Raw genomic sequence first — 14,553 nt, 5'->3', positions numbered from 1 at the left:
CGGTTTCCCTCAGACCTCCGGGCTGGGCCCGGGGAGACGACAGCCAGGTGCTGTGCCGCGTCCTCCCGAGCCAGTTTCGCAGCCCGCGGGAGCGCGGGGGTGGGGGAAGGAGGAAGAGGACAGGGCTCCTCGGGCCTCCTCGGTGCACCGGCCAATTTCCCAGCGGAAGGCGCAGCCAAATCCAGGAAGGCTGAGTCGGGAAGGTCCTCAGAGGTGTGAGGAGAGCTGGAAAGCGTTGTCCCGGAGAAAAGGAAAATTACAACCGAGGAAGTCAGCGTGAATTCAGCAGCAAAATCCGAAACCGGGAAGCAAGAGGAAGCGGAAGGAGCTTTGCAAGCTGAGGGGGCGCGAGCGTGAGAAGAGCCCGGACTGACCCGCGGGAGGGGCGTCTTCGGACACGGCGGGCTGGGCCTTGGTCCTGCAGCCCTAGGAGGTCTTGAGGCCCCGCTTTCCGGAACAGGAGGGGATCGCGGTTTAGGACGAGGCCTGGTTCTGGCGGGAGTCACTCCGAGCGCTGGCTGGGCTCTGTGAAGGCTGCCAATTGGCCCAGCGGCCCTGGACTCTGCTTTAGTTATTCTTACTCTGGTGTCCTCCGTCCTGAAAGGGGACAGGAAGGGCAGTGGATTTAGGGCTAACAAACCTTGTTACCGACACTCCTGAAGTGACCTACATATCTACGTGCAGGGACGAGCAGGACGCTGACCCAGTTTTAAGGTAAAAAAGGAGAAAAATGAAGGCAGAGAAGCCATTCAGCCTGTTCTTGGTTACCTGGGGCACCTGCAGGCCCACCCTCTAGATCTCTGTCACTATGACCATTTTTGTCTGTGTTTTTGAGATAGGGTTGCTATGTAGCCCAGGCTGGCCTCGAACTCTCGACCCTCCCGATACCATGAGCATTTCTGAAGACAGGTCTTAGGTCACTTAACCTCTGTCCTCCCTGGGTGATCACCCTGAAAACAAAACTTTTTCTGTTTTTTTGTTTTTGTTTTTGTTTTTGTTTTTGTTTTTGTACCAGGAATGGAACTCAGGACCTTGCGCTCACGAGGCAGGCCACGACACCACTGAGCTACATCCCGACCCTCAAAGCTCTTTTCTTGTCTTGACCCCTGCGGGTCTCTCGGATGGGCTTCCCAGGACGGGTGGCCAGGCCTGGTCTACTGGGCCTCCCAAGTCCAGTAACAGAAGCGCTCAGTCTGCCACTGTGCCATACTTCGGGGTAGCTTTTCCTGAGCCCCAACAGTATTCAAACGGTGGTTCTCGGCATTGTCCAGCGCCCCTGGCCTCACGGGGAGGTAGCTAACGTCAGCCCGGTCCGTCCCGACTCGCTGAGTCGTGCTCCTGCGCCGGGAGCCCCCGGAGGCTCTCACGCCTTGCCACAGGGCTGGCCGCACCTCGGAAGCCTGGACGTGCCCACAGGGGCCCGGCCTGGGCCTGGCTACTGTCGGACCTCGCAGGGGTGCCCCGCAGGGCCAGCGTGAGCGGCACAGCTCCGGGAGGGTGCTAAGGAGAGGGCGAGCTCTGGGGGTTAAAATGGTGCCCCTCTCCGCCATGCCTCTGACCAGGCTGGGAGCTGTCCCCAGGCCGGGCTTCACATTGGCCCGGTGAGAAGAGCGCGCTGTCCTAGGTCACGTCCTCCCCGCTCGTGCTGCGGAACAGGCTCGGGCTGTCCCTGAGCCGTGCGTCCCTGCCAGCTTTGTGCACAAGCACAGCCTCCCACGCTGATCGGGACCTCGGGGATCGTCCACTCGACCTTCCTGGAGGGGCCGGGCTGAGGCCCAGCTCTGGGGGAGAACTGTGCCCTGTGTGGAAAGCATCCCCAGCTAAGTTGCCTTGCTGCGTTGTCTGCGCCTCACCGGGGGGCTCTGAGGTGCGGATGACGCACATCGGCAAATAATAATCTTTGCTGTGCGCGCACTGAGTTGTGCCCCTTGGGTTTAAATCGCCTTCCTTCTTCTGCTGTGTGCCTCGGCCAAGCCTGAAGGTGGCCCTAACCCTCCCTGCTCCCTTTCTCCTCATGCCCACCAGGAAACAATCACGCATGCTCCGCCCACGTAGCACTATCTGCCCCGCCTTCTCTTCCAGATGCGCTGAGGTTCCACCTGGTCTCCAACTTTCAGGCATAATCTTGGTCTCTTCATTGTCTCTTCGTCCTGTGCTACCGCTCTCCCACCTTCGGACCCTACACTGTGCAGGTCGAGGCAGTACGGGAGAGGCCAGTTTGCTTTCACATTCATTATTTTAATAAAAAAATTTTTTTTTTTTTTAAACAGAGTCCTGGTACGTATTCCATAGTTCAGGCTGGCCTTGAACTTGCAGCAATCCCCTTGCCTCAGGCTCTCAAGAGCTGGGATTACAGTTGTGAATCATAATGTCAGGCCTCTTCCACTTATGGTATTTAATGTGTTTGTCCTTTGGATCTTCATGGAACTGATTGTAACATCTTATAGGTGCCCTCATTGAATGAGTGAAATAAATCTTGAATGCATGTGCCTTTTATATCTCCATGAGAGATATGGACTTTAATCTCAATCAATTTATTTATTTATTTATTTAGGTACCCAGGATCAAACTTAGGACCTTCTACTTGTGAGGCAAGTGGTGGCACCACTGAGCTAAATCCCCGGCCCAAGTGTCTGCATTTGTAATCAAAAGCTATAGGTTTTTTGTTGGTTTGTTTTGGGGATCAAACTCGGGTCCTTCAGCTTGCGAAGCAGGCTGCAGAACCACTGAGCTAAATCCTGGGCCCTGGGATTTATTTTCTTTGTTTTGTTTTGTTTAAAAGTTGTTTGTTTTGTTTTGTTTTTGGTACCAGGGATCAAACTCCGGACCTTGTGCTTGTGAGGCAGGCGGTGGCACCACTGAGTTAAAGCCCTGGCCCTGTTAAAAGTTTTGAATTGTGTCATATAAACTGTCTTCATATACAAGTCATAAGGGAAAAACTTCTCCCTTCTTCCCAAACATCGCAGTAGGGCCCATTTTTGCTAATACATCAGAATGTTAAAACAAATGTCCCCTTCTGAATTCTGAACAGCTAATTCTAGACTCTAGCTTTTTTGTTATGTTTTGTTTTTTGGTACCGGGGGTTGAACTCAGGACCCTGCGCTTGTGAGGCAGGCAGCAGCACCATTGAACTGAATCCCCAGACCTAGACACTAGCTTTTTAATGTTTTGTTTTGGATTTTAGTCTAGGCTGGCCTTGAACTCCTGATTCTCCTGCCTCAGCCTCCCAAGTACAAGGATTACAGTCATGCACCCCCATGCCTGGCTTGGCTTTTGAATATTGTCTTACTGATCTGGTATGCGCATATAGTTTCAGTGCCTTTCAACTCATTCCTGAATTTCTGTCTTTGAAGTTCCAGGTGGTATTTTTTAAAAATATTATTGATTTTATTGGTACTTTTAAAGTATACAGTACAGTTACATTCATCATTGGGATCTTGTACCCTTACATGACAGATCTTGGTTCTCATTTCTTCTCCACACCCCTGCCCTCCCTTCACCCCCTTTCAGGTGGTAATTAATTTTAATGTCCTCAGACTGGATAAAGCAGATTAGAGCTCATAAATTACCTATACTCAGAATAAAGTTGTGACTTGTTTTCTTTTTGAACTCTTGATTTTTTTTTTTTTTTCGGTACTGAGGATTGAACTCTGGCTGTGAGACCTGACTGAACTAGAGAGACTCCATGTTGACCAGCAAATGACCCAGAGACTGTTGTTCCCCCCGCTTATAGGATAAGTAATGATTAATTGTGAATTACTAGGTAATTGCTTGGTAGTTCTGGATAGAAACTGCAGCTGGGAAACTAGAGAGAAACTGTGACAAACATAGAGACCCAAAGTAAATCACTCCACTCCTTGTTTGCCCACAACTGAATGTTCTGAACACCACAATCTATAAAACAATGGGTAATCAATCTGCTGATCATTAGTACATAACGGTCGAGTACATGATTGATGACTGCCAGCTCGGATCAACTGACCATTTGCCAACTCCCCCCATGGCCCTTTATAAAATAGCCTCTAACTCTGAGCTAGTTGCCTCTCTGAGCTACTTGGCTCTGGGAGTACTGTCTGCCCAGACTAATAAAGGTCTATTTACCAACCAGCCTGGTGTGTTCCTTCCTGGGTGATTCTCGGTGGCCGACAAGCTCCTGCAGCCTCGCCTAGCTTTAGGGCTCAGCATCATGGAGGCCTTTTGGCTGTTTGTGCTCCTCGGAGTGGAAGTGAGACTTTAAGTTTTACATTTTGGAGGCCCCAGTGAGATTTCCCTGGGTGGGAACTGTAAATCCGGCCGAGATTCTCTGTCACGGGATCCAGCAGGAGATTCTCAGACATAGACCTTTAAAGGCCTCCAGAGGTAAGCTTTGGACCGGTTGCAACCATCTGTTGTCAGGATAGAGGTGGCTGACCAGCCGGGAAGCCTCCCCTGACCCCGGCCCTGACCAGGACTCCAGCTAGAATCAAAGTTTTTTCTTTTGTGTGGCGCCTGTTTGTCTTGTCTGTGTCCTGTCTGTTGAGTGTTAACTTTGCATTCGTTCCTAGGAACAAGATGGGAGGATCCAGTTCCAAAAACACCCCATTGTACTGTTTTCTCACTAACTTTAAATTGGCTTTTTCTCCTGAGCAGGAAGATGAATATGGAATGAGGTTCTCTTGAGGGAAACTCCGAACCCTCTGCAACTTGGAATGTCCCACCTTCGGAGTGGGATGGCCAGCTGAAGGCTCTTTCAAACCAAGACTTTGTCAGGCGGTATGAGAGAAGGTCACTGGACACCCTGGCCACCCCAACCAATTCCTTTATATTAGTATCTGGGCCCAGGCCTGTGAAGAACCTCCGGCATGGTTGCAGCGCTGCTCCCTGCACACCAGTTCTCGTATTCTGGTAATGGTGCCAAATGGGATAAAGTCCTTAAAGCGGCAGACACCCAGGCTGGTCTTTTCCCAGGAGCCGGACCCCTTAGAGCCTACTGACCCCAGGGTAGGACCCTCTCCATGTGCAGAGTCATCCTCTAGGGAGACGGGGGTCAACTCCATCTACCCATCTCTTCCAAAGGATGGAGAGGTCCCGGATTCCTCAACCTCTCCCTCCCACACCTGAGGGGGCTCCGCCTATGGACCCCCAGAGGCACCCCCAGAGAGGCCGGGTCTGGTCCCTGTGCTCCCATTGAGGGAAATAGAACAAGGTCATTATGTGTACATTCCTCTCTCTATGAGTGATTTATATAACTGGAAGCACCAGAATCCCCCATTCTCTGAGAAGCCGTAGGCCCTAATCTCCCTCCTTGAGTCTGTATTTAACACCCATGACCCCACCTGGGATGACTGCCAGCAACTTTTACAGGTTCTGTTCACTTCTGAAGAATGAGAAAGAATTAGAGGACACACTATTCGGTTGGTGCTGGGGGGAACTGAGGGACTCACTGAGAGCAACAATGGGCCCAAATTGAAGCACAACTTCCCTTCACCCATCCCCAGTGGCAACCGAACTCCATGGGAGGTAGGGAAGCTCTTCACAACTACGGTCAACATCTCCTGGCCAGCCTTAGGGGAGCCACTCACAAGCCTAACAATTTGAGCAAGGTAAGTGAGGTCCTTCAAGGGCCTGAGGAATCCCCCTCTGCCTTCCTAGAGTGGTTGCTGGAGGCATATCTTATGTAGACTCCAATTAACCCAGACGCTCCAGCAAACTGGCGGGCAATTAATTTGGCTTTTACAACTCAGTTGGCCCCAAATATTTGAAAAAAATTGCAGAAAATTGAGGGCTTTGAGGGAGAAAATACGAAAAAACTGTAAGTGTAGCAATGAAGGTATTCACAAACAGGGATCCACCCGAAGACAAAATGGCTAAAAAGATGGCAAGGGCAAATACAATGGCATTGGTAGAGGAAGGATTTATGCAAAAGGGAAGAGGAACAAAATGGGGAAATAAGGAGAAGAGATGGCCTCCCGTAAATAAAGATCAATGTGCATATTGCAAAGAAAGGAGACACTACAGGAAAGATTGCGAAAAATGGAAAAAGAAAAGGGAACAAGAAAAGAAACCAGAAAAGAAAATGGGAGGAATCTTTTCCACAGGGGAAGAAGACCAATGGGCCATGGCTCATGGCCGCTTAACCCGATGAGCCTATGGGAACTTTGGGAATAGGCAGAACAGATGTCGAGTTTCTTGTAGACACTGGAGCAGCCCATTCAGTCCTCAGAGCTCCCCTTGGAGCACTTTCCTCCATGAAGTCCTCCATTACTGGAGCTACCGGACAATCTGCCTCTTATCCCTGGACAACGCTATGAACTGTAAACCTGGGAAAAGGTACTGTAACCAACTCTTTCTTGGTCATACCTGAGTGTCCCTACCCCTTGCTGGGAAGAGATTTACTGAGAAAATTAGGGGCTGTTATTTCTTTCAAATCTGAAGAGGGAAACTTAGAACTCAGGTCACCACCCACTATCATGGTGACAGTCCACTTAGAAGAAAAACTTAAACTAACTGAAGAAGAGGAAAATTCTCCAGAGCAAAAATGGGATTATTTGAGGGAAAAATTTCCTCAGGTATGGGCTGAAACGAACTTATCAGGGCTAGCAAAACACCAAGTCCCAACAGTAGTCCAATTGTTGGCCTCTGCCACCCCTGTCTGGGTCTAACAATATCCTCTTCATTTGGAGACTAAGATAAAAATATCCAAACACATCCACCGACTTCTAGATGCTGGGATATTGATTCCATGTCAGTCAGCCTGGAACACGCCCTTGCTACCTGTAAAGAAACCCAGCTCCTCAGACTACAGGCTGGTACAGGACTTGTGGGAGGTAAACAGCCAGGTAGAGACCATCCACTCGACCGTACCGAACCCCTACACACTGCTGAGTCTCATTCCACCTGCGCATGTATGGTACTCAGTCTTTGATCTCAAAGATACATTTCTCAGCTTGTCCCTGGCACCGGTGAGTCAGCCGCTCTTTGCCTTTGAATGGACAGACCCGGACACTGGAACTACTGGACAACTGACATGGACTCGATTGCCACGAGGCTTTAAGATCTCCCCACACTGTTCGGGGAGGCTCTCAGCAGAGATCTACAAGAGGTAAGGAGAGCTTTTCCCTATGCAACTGTTCTCCAGTATGTAGATGACCTCTTGGTGGTGACCACAACCGAGAAAGAATGTCTCATAGCCACCGGGGGCCTCTTGGAAGTCCTACAAGATCTGGGATATCGAGTGTCCTGTAAGAAAGCCCAGCTCTGCCAAACCAAGGCAGATAACCCAAGCAACTTACTTGGGTTATATTCTTAAAAAAGGAAAAAGCAAGTTAGCCGAGTCCAGGGTGTCAGCGATCCTTCAGATCCCCACGCCCAGCTCAAAGAAGCAGGTGCGTGAGTTCCTGGGGGCCATAGGATACTGCAGAATCTGGATACCTAGCTTTGCTGAAATTTCCAAACCCCTGCATGAGGCTACGGCTGGGGGAAACACACCCCTTGAATGGACAGAGGCTTGCCAGCAAGTGTTCCAGACGCTCAAGACTGCGCTCACCACAGTGCCAGCCTTAGCCCTGCCTGACTTAAATAAACCTTCCACCTTATATGTGGCAGAGAAAAGCAGGGTAGCAAAAGGAGTGGTCACACAATCTTTGGGGCCTTCAAAGCAGCCTATAGCCTATCTCTCCAAAAGACTCAACCCAGTGGCCAGAGGGTGGCCGTCTTGTTTAAGGACGGTAGCTGCAGCTGCTGCTTTAACTCGGGAAGCTGATAAATTGACTTTTGGCCAGGATCTAACACTGATCACTCCTCATGCCATTGAGCCCCTGCTGCACAACTCACCAAGTAGGTTGCTGTCCAATGCTAGACTGTTGCAGTACCAGGGACTCTTGTTAGAACAGCTGTGCACTAAATTTGCCACAACATCTAACCTGAATCCTGCTAGTCTGCTCCCTGAGTCGGATGACCAACTGCCCATCCATGACTGCCTTGAGACTCTTGAAAACCGGCGGGGAGGGCGTCCAGATCTGACAGACCTGGCCCTTCCCAGCCCGAGGCAACATACTACACTGGTGGGTGCAGTTTCCTACGTGAAGGAGTACGATGTGCGGGAGCAGCAATAGTCAATCAGGATCAACAGGTAGTGCGGGAACAGGGGCTGAACTGATTGCTTTAATTAAGGCTCTGGAATTAGAAAAAGGAAAAAAGACAAATACTTTCAGACAGCCATTATGCTTTTGCCACTGCCCATGTACATGGAGAAATTTACCAGAATAGAAAACTTTTAACATCAGAGGAGAAAGAAATTAAAAACAAAGTTGAGATACTGGCTCTGCTGCAAGCCATCTGGCTGCCGAGGGAGGTTGCCATCACTCAGTGCAGTGGACATCAAAGGAATTCCAGCCCTGAGGCAGCTGATCAGGCAGCAAAGCAAGCTGCCCAGAAGTCAGTGGGGAAAGAATTGGTGCTGCTACCTACACCCATGCTCCCAGAGAGGCCTGAACACACGGAGGAAGAGATAGCAGAGATGAGCAAAAAGCACTGGACCAAAGAAAAGCATGGATGGTGGAGGACTGATAAAGGGAAAGTCATTTTACCAGCCATGGTGGCCGATACTTTGCTAAATGAGCTCCATGAATCCACCCACCTGGGAGAAAAGAGGATGATGGCCATGCTACGGCCCCATTTTTTTCAGCAGAGGATTAGCCCAGAAGGCCAGGGACAGGGTGAGACAGTGCCCCACCTGCCTCAAGGTAAACGCAAATCGGGTGACTGGGGTCTGATATAGGGGACTGACTCCTGGAGAACATTGGGAACTGGACTTCACCGAAATGAAACTAGGCATGTATGGTTATAAATATCTGTTAGTTTTCATAGACACGTTCTCAGGGTGGATAGAGGCATAGCCCACTAAAAAGGAAACAGCTGAGATAACGGTAAAAAAGCTTCTGACTGAAATAGTTCCTCAATTTGGCTTCCCCTTATCCCTGGGGTCCAACAATGGCCCAGCCTTCAAGGCTAAAGTGTCTAAACTGATTAGCCTTAGCGTCAGAATTAGATAAAATCTACACTGTGCTTACAGGCCTCAAAGTTCAGGACAGGTAGAGAGGGCTAACCGAACACTGAAGGAGATTTTAACTAAATCGAGCCTAGAGACTGAATTAAGTTGGGTGGAGCATCTCCCTTTTGCTCTGTTGCGTGTTTGATGTCCTCCCAAGCCCCCTCTGAACCTGTCACCCTTTCAAATAATCTATGGGCGTACTCCCCCCTTGGTTGCCCACATAGATATAGAATTAAAGGAGAAATTCTCTCATCTGAGGTTGCTTAAGTCTCCGAGAGCTTTACATGAAATACAGTCTCAGTTACAAGATCGGGTCAGCGGATCTCTGACCCTTCCTCATGAAAAACCTCTGCAGCCACTGCCCTATAAGCCGGGAGGATTGGTTTATATTCGCAGGTTTGACTCCAAGACCTTGGAACCACAGTGGAAGGGGCCTTTTCCGGTTGTCCTGTCTACACCTCTGGCCATGAAGGTCATGGGACACCTGACGTGGATCCATCACAACCACCTCAAGCCCGGACGGGACAACAGCCCAGAGACGCACGGAAAATAGTGCGTTGTCAGCAAATCGGGAGAACTAAAAGTAAAACTCCAAACAACTGGACCTGCTTTATAATCTGGGTGATTTTCCCTGGGATAATAATAGCGTCGCCCAAAGAAAGCTTAGGTCATACTAAAAATGGCTGGGTGCAAGTAGCTGAATCCTTAAATTTGACCGAAATCTGTTTAAATGCTGATGTAAATTTTCATTATGTGCTTGGAAATTGGTTCTGGTATGTACCCCACTTGAAGGTATTAGACCATATACAATATTTAAAAACTTCCCACAGGTAAATCTTAGTTATTTTGATAGTTACAAATGGGGACAAGTCACATGTTACAAACCAAAAATGCTATTAAGCTATATACCCCTCGGGTAGCTATGTCCAACAAGACCCAGTGTGCCACATATAAAGGTTGCACTTTCCAGTGTTTAAACCTTAAACAGGCAAATGCAATCAAGTGTCCCAGAGAACAAAAGATTCCTTATAGCAATTGTCACATTACTTTGCCGCTGGTATGGTTTTATACTTGTGAGGGAATAACTTATAACTACATCCCAGCAAACTTGACTGAGGCCCGATGTTGTCTCAGTAAATTAGTAGCCGTCTTACCTGACAGGAGAGATCTTTTACCACCTAACAGAACAAAACGCTGGTCTCCCTATACTTCACCAGGTTGTGATGATGATGTGGGACTTTTAACAGATGCTGAAGTTATTCCTATGATTATTTCTGTGATAGGCATACCCTCAATCGGAGTTCATGCTGAAAAGGCAGTTAGAAAGCTAGCTTGCAAGGTAGTTAAGGGATTAAACACCACCTCTGCCACACTGGCAGTAATTAATCAAGAGCTCCAAGAACAAAAATAAGCAATCTTAGACAGTAGGGCAGCAATGGATTATTTCCTGTTATTTTATCACCAAAGTTGTGAAAAGATTAAAACTATGTGCTGCTTCAATTTGGCAAATAATGGGCCAGCTATAGAACAAGACATAAAAAAAGCTCAAAGACTTAGCTATAAAAATTCATAATGAACAGTTGGGATGGGACTTATTTGAATGGTTAACAAGCTGGTTACCCGACATCACCTGGTTAAAGCAACTGATACTTTGCATAATGGCATTGGGATTTTGTATTGTAATAACTTGCTGTCTTTTACAATGTATTCCTCTGTTAAGGCTTAAAACTCGATATAAATAAATCAAAGACTTGATTTAGGCCCCAAAATCAGTGGGGAATGTGAGACCTGACTGAACTAGAGCAACTCCACGTTGACCAGCAAATGACCCAGAGACTGTTGTCCCCCCACCTTATAGGATAAGTAATGATTAATTGTGAATTACTAGGTAACTGCTTGGTAGTTCTGGGAAACTAGAGAGAAACTGTGACAAACATAGAGACCCAAAGTAAATCACTTCACTCCTTGTTTGCCCACAACTGAATGTTCTGAACACCACAATCTATAAAACAATGGGTAATCGATCTGCTGACCATTAGTACGTAATGGTTGAGTACATGATTGATGACCGCCAGCTCGGATCAACTGACCATTTGCCTTTGTCCCCTTCCTGTAAGTTTCGAGTGTAAACTCCCCCCATGGCCCTCTATAAAATAGCCTCTGACTCTAAAGCTAGTTGCCTCTCTGAGTTACTTGGCTCTGGGAGTGCCGTGTGGCCAGCCTAATAAAGGTCTATTTGCCAACCAGCCTGGTGTGTTCCTTCCTGGGTGATTCTCGCTGGCCACTCCTGGAGCCTCGCCTAGCTTTAGGGCTCAGCATCATGGAGGCCTTTCGGCTGTTCGCGCTCCTCGGAGTGGAAGTGAGACTTTAAGTCTTACATGGCCCTTGCACTTGTGAGGCAGGCAGCGGAACCACTGAGCCAGATCCCCAGACCCCTGTCTTTTTTTTTTTTTCAACTGTCTTTTAATAATGAGACTAATCTTGGGAGGCTGAGGCAGGAGGATCACCACGAGTTCAAGGCACCCTGAGCTACCCAGCTCAAGGCTGGTCTGACCTATATGGCAAGATCCTGTCTCAAAAAAAGAAGAAGAAGAAGGAGGGGGAGGAGGAGGAGGAGGAGGAGGAAGGAGGGGGAGGAGGAAGAGGAAGAAGAGGAAGAAGAGGAAGAAGAAGAAGAAGAAGAAGAAGAAGAAGAAGAAGAAGAAGAAGAAGAAGAAGAAGAAGAAGAAGAAGAAGAAGAAGAAGAAGAAGAAGAAGAAGAAGAAGAAAGAGGCAAAACTGAAAAATTTGAGATTGAAACTTGTAGAGGAAGAAGAAGAAGGAGAAGGAGAAGGAGAAGGAGAAGGAGAAGGAGAAGAAGAAGAAGAAAGAGGCAAAACTGAAAAATTTGAGATTGAAACTTGTAGAGCCCGGGTGATAACACAGATTGAAACGTGGGGTGAGGGTGGGGGAGCCCACTGCACCCCGGTGTGCGCCTGCTCAGCCCTGTGGACTGTGACAAAGCTAGAAATCCATATTGATGGATTATAAAAATTATGTTAGACATTATGTAAAAATAGCTAAGAATTACCATGCAGACAGACCATCTTTGAGATCTATTCCTTCTCTCTGCAGCCTCTGTATCTGACCTATATGCCGGCTTCATCCATATTTTGTTTTCTTTCTGGCTTTTTGAGTCGGGGTCCCACTGTGTAGTTCAGTGTAACTCGGAACTCACTATTTAGCCCACGGTAGCTTCGAACTTGTGGTGATCCTCCTGCCTCAGTCAGCTGGGTGCTGGGATTAGAGGTGTGCACCACCGTGCCTGGCTGCTTCATACATATTTGAGGTGGTGAGCACGTTTCACAACCACACACTAACACCCTGGGTCCCCCAACAGGAGCGTGGCTGTCAGTTCTTCCTGGGCCACACGATTCCACGTCCCAGCGCTGGTTACTCTGCCAGGAAGGAAGCCCACCATCACTGATGGTGAAGCGACAACAATTTCCAGTTTTCTCAAACATTTCTCCAAGAACTCGAGTTGCTCTGGACAGAGAACTTGTTCTAATAATTGCCACTTTCATGTACGTGTGCACCTTTGTACAGGAACAGCACGTTTCACATCACTAGCCATCAGAGCAGAATCACCTCGAATTTAAAACGAAATGTCCCAGCACGTGGGCTCCCCCTCCAGGAGCCCGGGCTTCTGAAGCGTGGCCTGGAGCCACACTTTTCAAAAAGCGCTGCAGAGTGCGCAGCCCTGCCTGGAAGCTGTGGCCTGATGGTCATGACCGGCTCTTCCTCAACTGTGTGGCTGGCTGCAGAGCAGACTTGCAGTTTGACTTCTGCCGGGAGCTTGGCAGGTCTGCCTCTCTGCTCTGTACCTGCACCTACCTAAGGAAGAGCTTTGGAGTCGGGAGCAGGGAGCCTGTCCTCTGGAGAGACTCCTCAGGGAGAAGCCCGGAGCCTGTGCCAGTGCATGTGCAAAGGGGGTACAGAAGGACCACTGTTACAGGCACCTAAGTTAGACAGAGATTAATATGCAGTCAGAGAGGGATTGGACCTCCAGGAAGCTGGCTCAAAAAAGTAAGGACACCAAAACTGTGCCTGGAGGCAGATCTAGGGAGACAGGCTCAGAATGGAGAAGCAAGACCAGGCCTGCAGCCTCCCTAGAGATACACAGCAGTTTAGGGTTACGTGAGCACCGCCTGGTCCATATCACTGGGATCCACCCCCTTCCTGAGAATTCCTTGTTCTTTCCTTGTGCCCCTGCTATCTGTTTCCCTGTTGGATTGATATTAGCTAAGTGGCTATACCGGTAATCCTACATACTGTGGTCGGACCCATTTGTACACACATCGTGACTTTGCTGTGTAAATTACCCCTGACAAAGGGTCACCCACCCAGGAGGGCAGGCCCCTCCTGGAAACTCAGGAGCTGTTCTTCTCAATTCCTCTAAAACTCTCCTAAGCTCCTTTAGTTGGTGACTTCATTCTCAGGGTGAGGCCACTGACATCTCACAGGTCGGGAGTTATATTTTTCCTTTATCACCATGATATTTTAATGCTAACAATGGGAAATTGGAAGAGGGTTCTGCCCTATTTTTGCAACTTTTCTATAAATCTAAATTTAATTCTAAAATAAAGTTTATTTTAAAAAGGTGGTGAGTTTTAAGTTCTGTGTATGCATTAATTTATTCAGCAATGATTATCTATTATGTGTCAGGCAGGCATGGGATTTCAGTTACTTTATGGACCATAAGTTATGGTGCAACCTCTTGTGCAGCTTACAATCTAGGGGTAATTTGGTGGAAATGATATTTCTAGCTTCTACTTCTTTAAAGCAAACTTCAACTAGTATAGTGCCCTAACCAAATCTCCTATGATGCGGTATTTAATCTTCACAATGCTCTATGACATTTTGTGTGATTTTGTCAAAGTCAACCTCACAGAGTATCAGATTCCTCTGCTCTGAAATAGGGGAAAGGACACCAAAACACCAAATTTTCTGGTAAAGTCCTTGGTCTGCCAGAAAGCACCAAACAGTTCGTTTTTGCTAATTATAAAAAAGGCAGCGATTATTTTATTGAGTGTATTCATCGGCGGCCAGCAGAGTAGCCATGCTTGATGTCTGCTACCTGCCAGTATTTGACATCACGTATACACGGGGTGACGTCATCTACGTTAATTTCCTTGGTACACGCTTGCTGCACACGGGTCACGTTCCTCCTGCGGAGCCGGCACAAGGACACAGCACATGGGCTCCTTCCATTTTCACGCACTTGTCTCTGGTACATACTGAGCACGTTCCTCCGACACAGCGATTTGTGACGTGGATATGGGGAAGCACAAGGCTGGCAGGGAGCACGACATTTTAATCAAGCAGGACTTGAGTGTGACAAAACTGGTTACCTGGGTTCTAAAACTGCTTCTGGCGGGGGTTACACGAGGTCCGCATCCGCCGCTTTGCCCACCCGCGCAAGCCCCGCCCACCCAAGTTCAGCCCCTCCCACCCTCTGACCCCGCCCCGCGAACTGGCGGGGG

General features: G+C 48.4%; 1 protein-coding gene across 1 annotated transcript in view; it reads right to left on the bottom strand.

The window, feature by feature from the left end:
- Window positions 1-1,550, bottom strand: part of Ccdc69 (coiled-coil domain containing 69) — a 41,017-nt gene extending 39,467 nt beyond the window's left edge. Inside the window, exons 1-3 of the mRNA XM_033761761.1 lie at window positions 1,211-1,550; window positions 375-492; window positions 16-190 (exon numbers count right to left, since the gene is read on the bottom strand). Of these exons, the coding sequence (XP_033617652.1) occupies window positions 16-190; window positions 375-492; window positions 1,211-1,550 (633 nt within the window). The remainder of the gene's footprint in view (window positions 1-15; window positions 191-374; window positions 493-1,210) is intronic.
- Window positions 1,551-14,553: the final 13,003 nt, after the last annotated feature.

Source organism: Fukomys damarensis, unplaced genomic scaffold (assembly GCF_012274545.1).
Source record: "Fukomys damarensis isolate Sample0158 unplaced genomic scaffold, DMR_v1.0_HiC HiC_scaffold_9, whole genome shotgun sequence".
NCBI lineage: Eukaryota > Metazoa > Chordata > Mammalia > Rodentia > Bathyergidae > Fukomys > Fukomys damarensis.
The sequence above is the reverse complement of the archived record's forward strand: the minus strand, read 5'-3'. Positions and strand labels throughout refer to the sequence as shown.